Source organism: Micrasema longulum, unplaced genomic scaffold (assembly GCF_059751315.1).
Source record: "Micrasema longulum isolate JH-2025_06_02 unplaced genomic scaffold, ASM5975131v1 h1tg000403l, whole genome shotgun sequence".
Classification (NCBI taxonomy): Eukaryota; Metazoa; Arthropoda; class Insecta; order Trichoptera; family Brachycentridae; genus Micrasema; species Micrasema longulum.
This window is the reverse complement of record NW_028277603.1, coordinates 1,345,478-1,360,514: the sequence shown is the minus strand read 5'-3', so window position 1 is coordinate 1,360,514 and position 15,037 is coordinate 1,345,478. Positions and strand designations below refer to the sequence as shown.

The 15,037-nt window shown below is 35.0% G+C and overlaps 1 protein-coding gene across 1 annotated transcript in view; it reads left to right on the top strand.

The window, feature by feature from the left end:
• Positions 1-9,039, top strand: part of Vps45 (vacuolar protein sorting 45) — a 29,795-nt gene extending 20,756 nt beyond the window's left edge. Inside the window, exons 8-9 of the mRNA XM_088226015.1 lie at positions 1,214-1,471; positions 2,631-9,039. Of these exons, the coding sequence (XP_088082141.1) occupies positions 1,214-1,471; positions 2,631-2,972 (600 nt within the window). The 3' untranslated portion in view covers positions 2,973-9,039. The remainder of the gene's footprint in view (positions 1-1,213; positions 1,472-2,630) is intronic.
• The last annotated feature ends 5,998 nt before the right edge of the window (positions 9,040-15,037 follow it).

The window sequence follows — 15,037 nt, the reverse complement described above, 5'->3', positions numbered from 1 at the left end:
AATTAATTTATGTACATCTGTATTATTTATATTACAAAACATCTATATTCCTTTGATTCTTCTATCTGTTGACGTTTGTGAAGTTAAAGTGCTGAAACCTTTATTGTTGCGGGTGAGATTCATGTCATTGAGTTATTTCGCCTACCTGCTAGGCAATGTACAAAGGTCAACAGATGGAAGAATCGAAGGAATATAGATGTTCAAATATGGGCAGAATGGTGAATGTTACACAATGTGTCAAGTGGCCACTTAAATCAACCAATTACAAGCCATAAGCCCTGTGGATGCCTAGACTTCTATATTCCCTTCTATAATTTTTTTTTTCATCTCTGTTGTAATATGTTAATATTAACAGCTCTTTGGGGGACTGAATCCAGTCCTTGTCTGCAAAAATTTGGACAAACTCAAAACATTGTTGACATATAATTCAAGCAATTGCTCAGTAGGTGAAATAATTCAGCCAGATGAATCTCACCCACATCAATAAAGGTTTCGGCTCTTTTACTCCACAAAAGTCAACATATGGAAAAGTTGAGAAAATTTTGATGTTTATACATAGGTAGAATTGTGAATGTTACACAGTGTGTAAAGTGGCCTCTTAAACCAGCCAATGACAGGTCATTAGCCCCGTAAACGGTTAGACTTCCATGTTCCCTTCTCAAAAGTGTTTTCCCTCTCTGTTGCAATAATTTCCAGCCTGTCTACAAACATTTGAATGTTCTCAAAACATTGTTAATTTTATTGTTATTTTATTTACCTATACAACATTTGACAGCCTTTGATGGATTTAATGGCAAATCACAAACTCTTGTATTGCCTAAAATCCTAATAAAATATTATTGTACAATGGTATAATCGGCACAGCAGCTGACGGTGCCACGACAGAAGAACCACTATGGAGATAGAACAATGGGGAGTGTAGTACCAAAACTGTTTAATTTAATACCAGCTGAAAATCTTGAGGAAAAAAACCTAAATTCATTTTAAAAAATTAGTTAAAAACAGCATGTAAAACTTAAGTGTGCACATAAATATATTGTATTCTTCATTTATTATTAAACTATGTACTTACTTTTTATAAATTTAAAAATAAATGTAATGTAACCCGCAGACAAGCTTCGGCTTTGCGGGAACAAAAATACAATTATGCATGTTACTTATTTGTTAAAATAAATAAAACTTTAAAAAAAATATTTTTTTTTTTAAATTCCAGCAAATCCGCAAAGTGCTGGCCATGGAAACTGTCCGCCACACCGACGCCGTGAAGCTGGTTATGCTGTACGCCCTGCGCTACGAGCGGCACGCCAACAACGACACGGTGGGGCTGCTGGAGGCGCTGCGAGGGCGCGGTGTGGACCGCAGCCTGCTCAAGGCTGTCGTCTCCATACTCGAGTACGGGGGCTCGCACGCGCGGCAGTCGGACCTGTTCAGTACCCAGGATGCCGTCAAGATCACACTCAGATTGTTCAAGGTAAGACTAAATAACTCAATTCTCAACTCGTCCCAGGAGAGAGCACTCTGCATTAGTTAGGAAAGTAGTTCCATTCGTATTTCTTCGCTCAATTTCGTATAGCCACAAAATCGCCCCTGCGCAGTGTCTGCTAACGTCACTCAGCAAAAACGTCTTCATTTTAATTGTATTTATTCAACACTTTGTATACATTTTATTTACTTAAAAGGGCGGGCATATCACCTTAAGACAATTTCTTCCTACCTACTCAAACTATTTAATTTGAGAAAATAATAAGTATATAGACCTATTCTAGATATAATATCAATGCAGAATCTTATAATTTTATACAAAATTTGAAACAAAAATAAACAACAAATTTACACTATACTATGATGAGAGGAGGGGGATGGGAGGGAAAGAAGGAGAAAGGATAAACTAAAATATTTAGATGGTGACATTTCAATCTTAATTTAAATGTTCATAATTAAGGGCCCTCTCTGACACTATTGGGTAGATATTTATTCATACAAATACAAATATATTCTAAAAAAATCATAATAACGTATCCCTAACTCTACGAGGCCAAGAGCCCTGTGTTGAGTTGGGATACAACATAATGGAAAGCGGAAGCATGTACATTATTAAATAATAGCAAAAATAAAAATAATTGCATAAACACACATATACTGCAATAAACATCTGGACAACGCGCTTAATAGTATATATATATAAATCTATGCAATATCTCGCAGCAGTCTCCTGCAATGGTCTCTTCCCTTAGACAAAATCCAAATTATTGCACAAACAAGCAGCGACTACTGTGAAAGAGGCGGCAAAAAAAATAGAGCGGTGAATGGGTACTAAAAGCGTTCTCTCGTTACTAAAATGAAGAGTCCATTTTGAGATAGAGGTTGGAAGAGCTCTCTCAGATAAACAGGCAAAGTGGAATTATTCGAAATATTGTATTATCTCGGCTACGCCAAAAATGTCTTATAAAAGAATTCAGTGTGTTTCGGTCTTTTTAAACTGCTTTAAATAATGCGTCTTTACCTCCATCCGACATGCCTGCTTTCTTCGCAGCCACTTCGGTTGGATTCTGAAACATCCTGGATAGATAATGCGTTGGGTATTTACCAATATGCGTCCTGGACACTTGTTAATCTTTATCTCTCTCCAGGGTCTCAGCGGAGTGGAGAACATCTACACGCAGCACAAGCCGCTCATAGCGGAGACCCTCGACGACATCATCAAGGGCAAGATCCGCGACTCCGCGTATCCGTGCATGGGCAGCGACGACGCCTACCCCAGCCGTCGCTACCAGGACATCGTCGTGTTCATAGTCGGCGGCGCCACATACGAGGAGGCGCTCTGCGTCCACAACATCAACCAGTCCAACTCGGGGGTCCGCGTAGTGCTCGGGGGCACCACGGTGCACAACTCGGCGACCTTCTTGGAAGACATCGGCGCGGCCACGCAAGGCCTCCCTCGCACTCACACGAGGAACATAAGAAACGTCTGATAAATAACACTGGGGGGACGCGAATTTCATTGACTCAGATCTGACACTTGTTTGTGACTAACTTTTGGCATCTGAATTAAAAAATGTCCCCAGTTTTTTTCTACGTCTTACAAAAACAAACAAACCATCACGTCGTTTACCCGTAAGGGTAGACAGAGAGGATAGAACGCCACATCACATTATCTTTGCATACAGATCTCGCTTCCTCTACATTCATACATCTTCTCATGCACGCGCGCCGATTATTCCGACTTTTGACATGTCCATCTTCAAGTATTTGTTGGATTTAGTTATGCCGTGTCTTTCTTGGTCTTTCTCTATTTCTGCATCCATCAACATTCGCATTGTCAATATTCTTAGCCGTTCTTTCGCTGTCTCTTTGCTCCACATGTCCAAACCAGCGCAGAGCTCCTTTCTTGATTTTGTCGATAATGCTTATCTCGGCCTTACATAAGGTACGGATCTCAACATCTGTGCATCTATCGTACATAGTTTTACAATACATTCGCCTAAGAGATCGCATTTCGACAGCATTCAGCCTACTTTCAGCCCTGTTTTTCCAAGTCCATACCTCGCTCCCATACATCAGGATCGGGACCAGGACTCCGTTGTGAACTGCTAATTTTGCCTATTGCGACAAACATTTATTTGCCAAGGTTGATTTAAGTGCGCCGTTCACTCTGTTCCCACACTCACCCTCCTTTCAACATCTTTCTCAGTCATTCCATCCCTAGTAAACGTCTAACATCCCTTACGTCTTTCAAGTTACAGTATATCCTCTCTTTATCCCAAAATGTGCATACAAAGGAAAAAATTATCTAATGTACCGTTCAAAGTTGATCATTTTCCTAACTTATTAATTTACAATATTACTTTTTTTTTTTTAAACTTTTTTCATCACTGTATTTTTTTTGTTTGTTTTTTGGTCAGACTATAAGAAATTGCTAGTGGCAACAATTCCTCCATTTAACTGTGTATACCTTTGTTTTATTTAAGAATAAATATTTATTTACTAAATGTTATTAAATATTTGTAAATAACCACTTACCGACTTGACTATGTCTACCGGTTTCGAGACGTACCCGTCTCTTCGTCAGGACACTAATTAAACCAACTGATAATAAACCAACCAAATTACTTTTATAAAATACAGGAGTTAAAATCTTACGCTGATTTGAAGCAAATAGTCTCTAGAATGTAGGGATAGTGAGGTTACTGACTGCGTAAATAATAATAATAATTATGGATAATTTATATAGCGCCATTTTCGTAATATAATACCTCAAGGGCGCTTTACAAAGTGATTATATAAAGATATGAATTTAATTTTAACTTTTTAATTTAAGAAAAATAATGTACTTTTTCATATTACTTTTCCACCACATGCTAAGAATTTATTCAAATGATTTAGAGAACAAGTGGGTTTTAAGTTTCTTCCGAAACATCACTTCACTCTCACAGTTTCGGATTTCTGCTCGGAGAGCATTCCGTGCCGTAGGGCCTGCGACCGCAAATGTAAATAATGCGTAATAAATGTAAACAACTAATGTCTCGAGCAAGTAGAAGAATTTGTGTATCTGGAAGCATGTTTTCAAGAGATGGAAGAGTAGAAAAAGATGTTGAAAGAAGAGTGAATCCGGGCAACAAAATGAACGGAGCACTAAGCGCAGTAATTTCTAATAAAAATATGTCAATCGAAGCTAAACTGGCAGTGCACAACGGAGTTTTAGTCCCAACACTTATGTATGGAAGTGAAACATGGAACTGGCAGAGGAAGGATGAAAGCCGAGTGAATGCGGTTGAAATGCGATCTCTTAGACGAATGTGTGGGAAATCAATGTATGACAGGGTTACGAATGATGAAATCAGGCGAGAGTGTAAATCTGAGACAAGTATAATTGATAAGATTAAGAAAGGGTCTCTGAGATGGTTTGGTCACGTAGAACGAATGGACGACAAAAGAATGGTAAAACAAGTATATATGGCGAAAATGAACGGCAACGTTCGACGAGGACGACCGAGGAAGACGTGGCATGATCAGATAAACCAAAATCTTAAGTCTGGTCATGTCGAAAGCAGACAGAACCGAAGGGCATGTATGACAAGATGTATGAATGTGGAAGAGGCTAGGATTGTATGCCAGGATAGACGTGTGTGGCGGTCCATTCTCTCTGCCTACCCCTACGGGGAAATGGCGTGATGGTAGTAGTAGTAGTAGTACAAATAATAAAGGGTTAAAAGTAAATAACATGGAAATATTTCACATTAGGAAAGCTTTAAAAAATAATGTCCCATTGTAATGGTCACCCTAAACCTATTAAACTCAAGCTCCTCTTTCCATCCCCTCTCCTTTTTTTATTTTACTATTTCTCAAACAACATAAAATATTTTCATAATCTAATCTGTGTATTTTCGTCCTGATCAGTGCATGTGCTTATTAAAATGCATGTCGTGTTGGTTTTATATTTTTGTGCAACGACTATGGTGAAGGTGTATAGTGGGTTTTGCATGTTGGTTTAATTAGTGTCCTGACGAAGAGACGGGTACGTCTCGAAACCGGTAGATATAGAAAAGTCGGTTAGTGGTTATATACAAATATTTAATAACATTTAGTAAAATGTTTGACCACAAAGTTAATGCTTTAAATATAATTATAAATATTTTTTTTCTATTTATTTTTCATAGTATATATTATGGTTAATAATTATTATTATTATTATTACATAAGTTGTACTGTAAGTCAAATTGTGTTCACACAAATAGTAAAGTTTTTTTACCGAACATATTTTAGCTAAAACTTTCACATTAAGATAACCTGTAGAGAAAAAACTTGAAGTGATAGAAGAAAACCAAATACAGTTTTTAAATCAGCGTGCCTCTTTTACTTTGCTGAAAAATCGAAGATATTGTGTTAAAAATTTGTCCCCAGTGTAATACATTCCATTCTTGTTTTTTTCTTATCATCATACCCTCCCCGCATACGTTATTTGCAATACTTTATAAGTGTGAGTGTTCACCCAAGTGAACTATCGCTGTCAAAGACCAGGGAGGTCTGTTTGAAGCTGAACTGAAATTTCATGCTCACATAATGTTAAGATTTGTTCTCCGAACAGCTATGGTGTCCTTCGGCTTCTTTATAACTCTTTGGTGCGAAGCAGACTCGAGCGTGGATCTCTGATCCGGGCGCCCCACGAGTTGAAGTACTCTGTTATGCTGGATGGTTCGGAATAGATTTCTGAAATATCTTTACTTAACGGATTACAAATGCTGCTGATTACGAAAATCTGTGGTTGTACCTTTTCAAATTTCATACCGGGAATGTTTGGAGAAATCCATATTTGCTTATGTATTCTTTTCCTCTATGAATGTGGTATTGCAATCTACTCATGTTACTGAAAGAAAGCTCAGAGGAAGCTTCCTTTTATAGCAAAAATGTGCATCACCAAAATATCTTAATTAGTCAAATTATTTAATTTGATAATTTATTAATACTTAAGATACCTTAATACCATATCCACGTGTACATTGATCCATTTATTTTGTTCCCATGTATGTAAAACTTTTGTGCTAGATGTATTTTATTTTAATCATACCTGTATATAAAAACAATAATTGTATTTTATTGTAAGTAAATGGACTGAATGAGCCCGTAAATAAATGCTGTGGTCAGATAGAAGATTATTGGTCTGCTAATATTTTATTTTGTATGTTTATATTTGTGAAAGTATCGCTTATAATCTGTTATTGCATCTATATAGATATTTTTTTTAAAAACATTGAAAATATTGATTAACTCTAAAACTATGTAATAATAATTGTGTAGTTTGACAAACAATACAACATTTCACCATTGGGTCTAATTTTTTGTGACTGACTTTTATTTTATTTTTAAATTGGGGTTACAATTTTTTTCTTCCACCATATATCATCAGTGATACTGCAATACCGCGTAACCTGTTATTTTTTTACTGAAATAAATTTGTTATAGGGACTAAGGAGTCATTAGTTTTACGTTGTTGCTGTTTTTACTCTAAATAATTATAGTTTTTCTGATACTTCAGCAGTATTTTTGGTTGGTTAAAATCGTAATATATTAACAAAACGCTTTTTAAGATCCCCTGCCTGAAAAATCTATTGGTAGTTACTCGGTATTACAGTTTCACCGATGATATATTACAGTTATTAATAATGAATACATAATTACAGCACGTAACACCCAGGCTTAAAAATGACAGATTCAATTATTGCGATCTTATCGGGAATGGCATGGAATCATGTGCGAGGTGTCTTAGCCATTATGCTACGAATGTACCAAGTAGGATTTTTTCTTGGAAATATTCACACCAATCACCCATAGATGGCATTGCCACGTCCTTTTTATGAATAAATTCAATGAAAGATTTTTGACAAGCGACGCCGTACAACGTACGTCCATACTCCTTTTTGCATATATTATTTGAGACGTACACCGTGCAGTTATACTCGCTTAGAGTTTAATTTTCTGTATGTTATTAACTATTGTCAACAAAACATAAAATAAAGTTTCTTTAAATTATTATGAAAATAAAATGTTATTGGTGTTACACAATTTATTATTTTACAAGAACACAACTGTAGTTTCGGGAGAGCACTCCTCCCATCGACGGGTGATATAAAACTAATATAGTAAACACAGAATATTGTTCACAATGTCATCGAATTTAAACAAAAAATAAACAAATTAATCAGTGAAACTTAGAGCAGGAGGGTTTTTTTCCTCCCTTATCTAAGGTGTTAGCATATGAATGGATAGTTATCTAAAGTACAGATATGAAAATATGATCAATGAGGGACAGGACATTAAGTCAAATGTATTTCTTAAAATTTAGCACATAAGTGGAAGTAAGATTTAATGTGTGGGAAGACATCGCTCGGCTAAGAGAGTGTTAACAGACGCGAGTCTACGGGGGTGAGTGGGGTGAGGGGGGTCGCAAAGGGAACATATTCAATAAAGGCGAGAGGTGGTTAAATGTGTGATTATTAATTCGGTTGTTCTCAGAATTTAAATTTTTTTGGATTTCTATTATTTCTAAATCATTCATATTACTGCCTTTGTTAATAACTTGGTGCAGGAGTTTTAGGGTGTGATTATGAAATGAGTGCTCTCCCGAAACTATAGTTGTGTTCTTGTAAAATAATAAATTGTGTAACACTAATAACAAAGTTTTAATTTTCATAATAATTTATAATGAAGTGTTACGAAGTGAATGCTGATCCAATTAAAAATAAATATAAAGTTTCTTTATTTTAAAGAAAATGTGTAAAATTCCATAAAATTTGAGATACTCACAATATTCTTAAAATCCTTTTTTGTCAAATAATCTTATTTAATATTTTTTTATAACATACGAGTTATTTATTCTGTTCGATTTCAATTATTGTATAGCACTCCTTTTACGTTTTATTATTGTTACTTTGTAATTATAATAAATATTACCTGCTTTACTTCTTCAACAGATTTACTACAGCATAATTTAGTTTTATAATTTTAGACAAGGTAAGCTATCAATAATTTATGAAAAAGCTAGATGGTTTAAATTGGCAGAAAGTATGTTATGTACCCTCCCTAGTCACATGCGAAATTTTAATTATTACTTTCTAATAATGTTGGTGTTTGTGAAAATCTATCGAGATGTTTTAGAACCACCACAAAAATATTTTTCAAGCAGTTCTGTATTATTTATTTTTCAAACCTTTATTAAACACAAATGTCAATTGAATTGTTATAGAAAGGTAGTTATGGACAGGGTCTACATTCAAGGAAAGAATGCGGTAGTGTGTTGTGACGCTGTCCGGTTGTTTCGATAAAAAATGGCCAGTTCACAAATATAATGTAATTTTTATTTGCGTGAAAATAAATTTTACAAAATTTTCAATGGATTTTCCACAGAATATCAACATTATGTCAATCCGATGTATACTATTTGAATATTATGTAAGATCTCTATTATAATGAAATGTTCTACCTTGTATTATTTATATATAATTCCATTAATATTAACGACAATTATAATTATTTAAAACCTTACATTTTCATTTTTTACTCAAATACCTTTTTAGGGTCCATAGTCCATAGTCGATGACACACACGTGTTAAATTAGTTCACCTGAAGTAGACTAATGACCGACGATGCAATGTCATCATTTTCTATCAAACCCAATACAATTTATATTACAACTCTAGCAATATAGCACATAAAGACGGGATCGTCGCCCTGCATTCACATCGTCCCTACCATGAAGAAATGAACTACAAAGGAATATAGTATATAAAGAGACCTGAGGACGCAGCCAACCTCAGTCAGCCCAACAAGATCAGTGCAGTTCACTCAGCTCCAGCATGTAGTTCAAGTGCAGTTACTTCAACCCATCATCGCCGCTACGCTCGTGCTCCATAACCAAGTGCTGTATCTTATTCGCCATGTAATAAATACACATTAAACAGCAACCTCGTGTCTTCTGTCAATCTCTAACTGGAGTAGAAACTCCAACCAAACACCTAACTACTTATTCCTACACCTTATTCTTTTATTTACTTACCAAATTAGTATGGATGAATTTCAAAATGAATGGTTATCGGATACTATACGTGGTTGTACCCATCTGACTTCATACTGGGAATGCTTGGCTACAATAGTTTGAAGAAAAGAAGACATGCATACTCGCTTATGTATTTTTCCGATTAATCCGTGGTATTACGATCAACATAGGTGTAATGGAGAGTATTTTTCTTTATGTTCCTGATAGGCAGCTTGAGCTGTTTTTTCTTCCCGCTTGCAGAACCAACCTGCCGATGGTAATGCCAGTAGGAAGAGCAATGTCTTTACTCAAACGTATTTTTTCGGATATCAACATCTTCCATATTAGTGAAAAAAAGTTCAGAGAGGATAGCATCCTTTTTCTATAATTGCTGGGTATTTTCATTTTACCATCTTTGTATATTTAAATTTTAGTATTATTTTTTTTTGTGTCATGTATGGATTGAAATATTTTGGTAATGTATATAAATAAATCAAAACTACAACTTTCCATATGTTCCAAAAACATTGTTATATCACACTTGGTGCGGAAAGGTAGTTCTATCCGCACGCCTGACTGGTGCTTATCAGCGGAAAGGGTAGAAATACCCCGGCTCCACTTATAAGGCGGGAAAAGTAAATCTACTCCATTATTTCATTCAGTGTTTTATGTAAATGCTCTAATTTGCTCCAAATTACACACACACATCTATAAAAAATAAGATACGTTTGTGTCTCATTAATATACACACAAACTCTTGCACAGCTCTCATGGGAGCTTGTGCGTAAGATGATTGGTTTAGTCGAGTTGATAAATTGTATCTGTCTTTTTTTCACTCATTTTATTATATGATTGATGAGCAGAATGGCGACATTTCCGGATTGTATTTTATATAATATGGATTGTTGTTTGTTTGTCATTCCGCAAATATGAATACAAATGCCTAAATGTAAAGTTACCACTTTACCCAGCCAATGTCATAAACCCGGAAAGTGCCTAGACTTCCATATTCCATTATTTTAGGTATTCTGCATCCCTGTTGTAAATTGTTGATATGATGCCTATAATTTTGATCGTCATGTTATAAATATATTTGAGTAGTATTATTAGATTATCATAAGCAGCATAATATGGTGAGTGTGTATTCGAAGTTTCATAAAAAATTGAGCGATTTTTATAAAAGCAGTAATTATTAAATTTTTTGCCGATTTTTTGATGTTGTAGCAAAGCTTGAAATGGGAAAGGAATATGGTTATGCGTTTTTCAGTAGATAACAACTTTTGCATTTCAGTAGATAACAACTTCGGAGTGACTTGCTCTATACTGAAAAAAATTGCAGATGTCTGTCAACAGACAATATTCAATATTGGGGTGTTGAAACCCCTAGACAAGCTGTTTCATTATTTTAAGTGATATATTAGTAAGAAGTAAGATGAATTTTGCATTTGATTCTTTACTGGAGAGATTTCATGGATAATTTTTATTTGAACATATTTTTTTTTATTTAGACTAATTTCACATTTAAAATAAAGGGCTCAATTGATTGAAGTTCGAATTAGGAACAGTGTTGGACATGGTGGACAGAAAGTCATCAAATAGAGGTCATTTTAATGGGTTGAATAAAAATGCAGTAAATTGTGTGTTAAAAACACGTTTCTTTATTCGTTTTTATAAAAAAGTCGGCCTAGATGTTGAGGCCATTTTCTTTCTTTCCTCAAAGGCATTTTTTTTCCATTTTGTCATATTTGGCAAAAGACATCCTCCCATCTAATGATGGTAACCCTCCCGACAGTAATTACATCTCTATGTAACGGAGCGGGCGCTAGAGTGGCCACGGATGGTAAGTAAAGTCTACTGGGTGACAGAGACAGTAACAGTAACAAGCGGCTCCGCGGCCGCTGTAGCCATCTCGAGGTGTTCTCTATACAATCTGTAGCCGGCAATGTTACACACACGTATTTAACATATTGGTACAATGTGCTGCTGAGCGGAGAAATTCCCCTTCTCCGTAACGTTCCCCGCGAGTATAAAAACTGGTTTACGGTCGATGCGACGACCCGTTGTCCCGTCGTCCCGTAGCCAGCGTCGACTCCTAACACTTTATTAATAACCTACTTAAATAGCAGTCCAAAATGATGGTATATCAACAAGTGCAGTTAATGCTTCGCATCAAATTTCCGATTCAAATCGGCAAAATTATATCTCGAAACTCCGCCCACAACAAATAATAATATAAAAATATACACTAAGTCGGTCGGTGACTCGTGCGCGCGCTCCCGGCGCTGTTTCGTTTCCGAGAGCCGACTGTCACCGAACGTCCTCCGACCGTCCTCTCCCTTCGGCCGCCCTAACTCTATTGTACAAAATTATCATACAATCGATTTTTTAGATTTTTGGAATGAAGCACTTCATTTCTAACTTAATTAGGTATTGACAGTATCGTACAGAACTAACTCGACAAAACGGATATTGTTAAACTCTCGCAAACCGAAATATGAATAGCTATGAACAATTTTACACTATCCGTAATCTTAGAAAAATAATTTTTCGATGCAAAATAAGCTTTGTGAAGTATTCCGTAAATGTTAACAACGAACGCGGGTAATGATATGTACAAATGTGACAATTTACATACTACAGATGCAAATCAAACCAAAAATCTATTGTACAGCGCATAAAACATAAATAGTTTTTATCCTAGTTGAATATTTTGGGAGAAATTGTAGAGTGGTAACACAGTGTCTACCTCCGCCGCCGGGGACGGTCAGTTCCCAGTTGTTACTAAATAGCATAATGTAAAGCCTACGATAGTCCAAGCGTGATAATTTGGCGCTGCAACCGAAGTCAGTCATCGCTGACACATTTGAGCAACATTCTCAAGCGCAAGTCTGTCAGCGCTCGCTGTTCTATATTCTGGCAGTGTACAAAATCATTCATCGTAAAAATCAACATTCCGCCATATACTTCTTAAACACAGTTCCGGAATAAGGATTCGTTTTCAAACAAGATCATGGGGGACCGCTTCAAATTCATCAGTTTGAATTACACAAACGTACTTCAGATATTAGCTTCACTAAATTACATATTTTATACAAATTGCCGCTCCAAATAAATAATCCCAATTGAAAACGAGCCCGAGCGTACTTATTTTACACTTAACAATTTGAAAATCTTATTTGTCCGGATTTTACTGATTAAATCAAATATTTAACGTTAAACCTAACATTGTCAAAACAATTTATATTGAAAAATTATCAACCAGTCCTTGAGATTTCGGAAAAGGGGTTTTGCAACAATTTAACGCCTATTGACATTTTATAAAAAAAAAAAAGAGTAAATTAAATTTTACAACATTCAAATATTGCATCTTCTAATGTTAATTTAATATCATTACGTGTAAATTATCCGATGTTCAATTTTGTATCGTGAAAGTTTGGAGAAAAATTAATTGATTAAATGCTAATGGTATATACAAAATAATACCAGAATGATTGTTTTACGTAAGAGGAAAGTATTTCCATTAACTGTACAAACACGCATTTAGAATTTCTTAAGGCGAATCTAAAGTATATGCGGACATATTTACACTGGAGGCGAAATATTATAATTCATAGTGGGAAAGAAACCAAAGTGCATATTTACGACTATCAAAATACTAGACAAAGTGTTACCAGATTTAGCCAAATTATCGTATAAACACCTGTACAATGCTAAAACACATCTAAATATTTATCCTTTTAATACTGCTATACTCGAGCCAAATGTAAGCGGGGGTACAAACCGATTGCAAATTATTTTGTTTTATAAAGTTGAAATAATCTCAAACAGGAAGCGAATGTGGAGAAAGTGCCCCTCTTACATTTGGCTCCGTTTCAGTAAGGCGAGCCTTTTCAAATAAAATATCTATACATTACAAACAAAATTGATTTAAATTAAAAAACAATGTGACGAGACAAACAATCATAAAGAATAAAAATTCAAACAACAGTACTCATTTACATGAATAATAAATATCTACATATAAATTGGGAAATGTTCGGCGGAACCGAGGGTCTAAACCGGCGCTCGCAAACCAAAAATAGGGTCATTGAAGTATACTATCGGCGGGGCACAACCGCTCTGGAACAATGTGGAAACAAACAGCACCTCGTCGAGCCGACTTCTACGGTAATCGTAGGAATAACAAGTCTTCATTATGGATGATGTCAGCTGCATACTCTACTTTGCACATACTAATTCAACTTTAGTACAGTGTAAAGGTTTGTTTCCCGAGTATTCCTCGAACGGATGTGACGCAATATTTCAATACGGACTCAACGGGACCGGCCATCATGTCGCCGAGGCTCAAATAAAGAGAGGTTGACGGTGCGAATCCATCACCCGAGTACATCATACACACGAGTCTGCGCAAGATAAATAAAGGGAGGCCACACAAAATGCACTGTGCATTCATATTTTTTGATTGCCAGCGAATTATCATTTTTGATTTCATAGTTCCACGGTGCAGGTGTGTACATACGTAGATTGATGTTTGCAAATCTCAAACATAAGAGTTCTCGCGCAAGATGAATTCGGGCCCCGTTAATAATTATTTAAAAACCTGCTAATTAATTAGGGTATAAAATTATGTTAAATTAAATTTGCCAAGTTCATTTTGAATGCACTGTCTTCAAATGGCAAACTCGACAACAGTTTTCATTGAAAAATTCTAACTATGTGTGAACGAAATTTTGTATAGTACCTTAAGGTTAATTTTCGGCGAATTAAAAAAATTAGTTTCTAGATTTCAAACAGACCTTAAAAATGAATAATATAGTCATTAGGTCTGCTCACGAAACTTACTAAACAAGTCAATTCGGAATGACTTATTTTTTTATACCCGCAAACGTAAAAATTAATTTTATAAAATCTACTTAAAATACATTTTACTTTAAATGGAAACGGCTGCCGGAATTTTCAGCGAGAGAAGGGCAGAACGTTCTTTGAAATAATTTCTAAACATATTCTACCTTCGTCATACGGAGAAATTTAGAAAATAATATAAAATCTTGAAAGTTGGAAAAAAAATTTACTAAGGTATTTTGCTTTGCGTACTTAACGCGCAAAATTCTTTACGGCTTAAACTAATTTTAAACAAAATTACTAATATAGTTTATCTTTGGGCAGAGCTATTCTTCAAAAAAGGTGGTATTTGTTGATTTGTATACAGAAATATTTCAAAACAGAAAACAAAAATCTTTTTTTTTTGTCATAATTTAATTTTTCTTTTTTAAAAAGAGAAAAAATCTAATTCATGAATGAGAAATAGCTTTTTTTTAATTAGTCATTTTCTTTCTCGTAAGTTATATAATTCGCGGTGAATTTGGTGATTCTTTTGTTTGGTAACAAAAATCCATTAAGTGAAAAGAATGTCAATAGAAAAAAAAGTTTTTAAATTTATGTATATACAAAAAAGAAACAGTTTTATAAGTAAAACTTTTTTTAATTAAACAAGTCTTAAAATATTT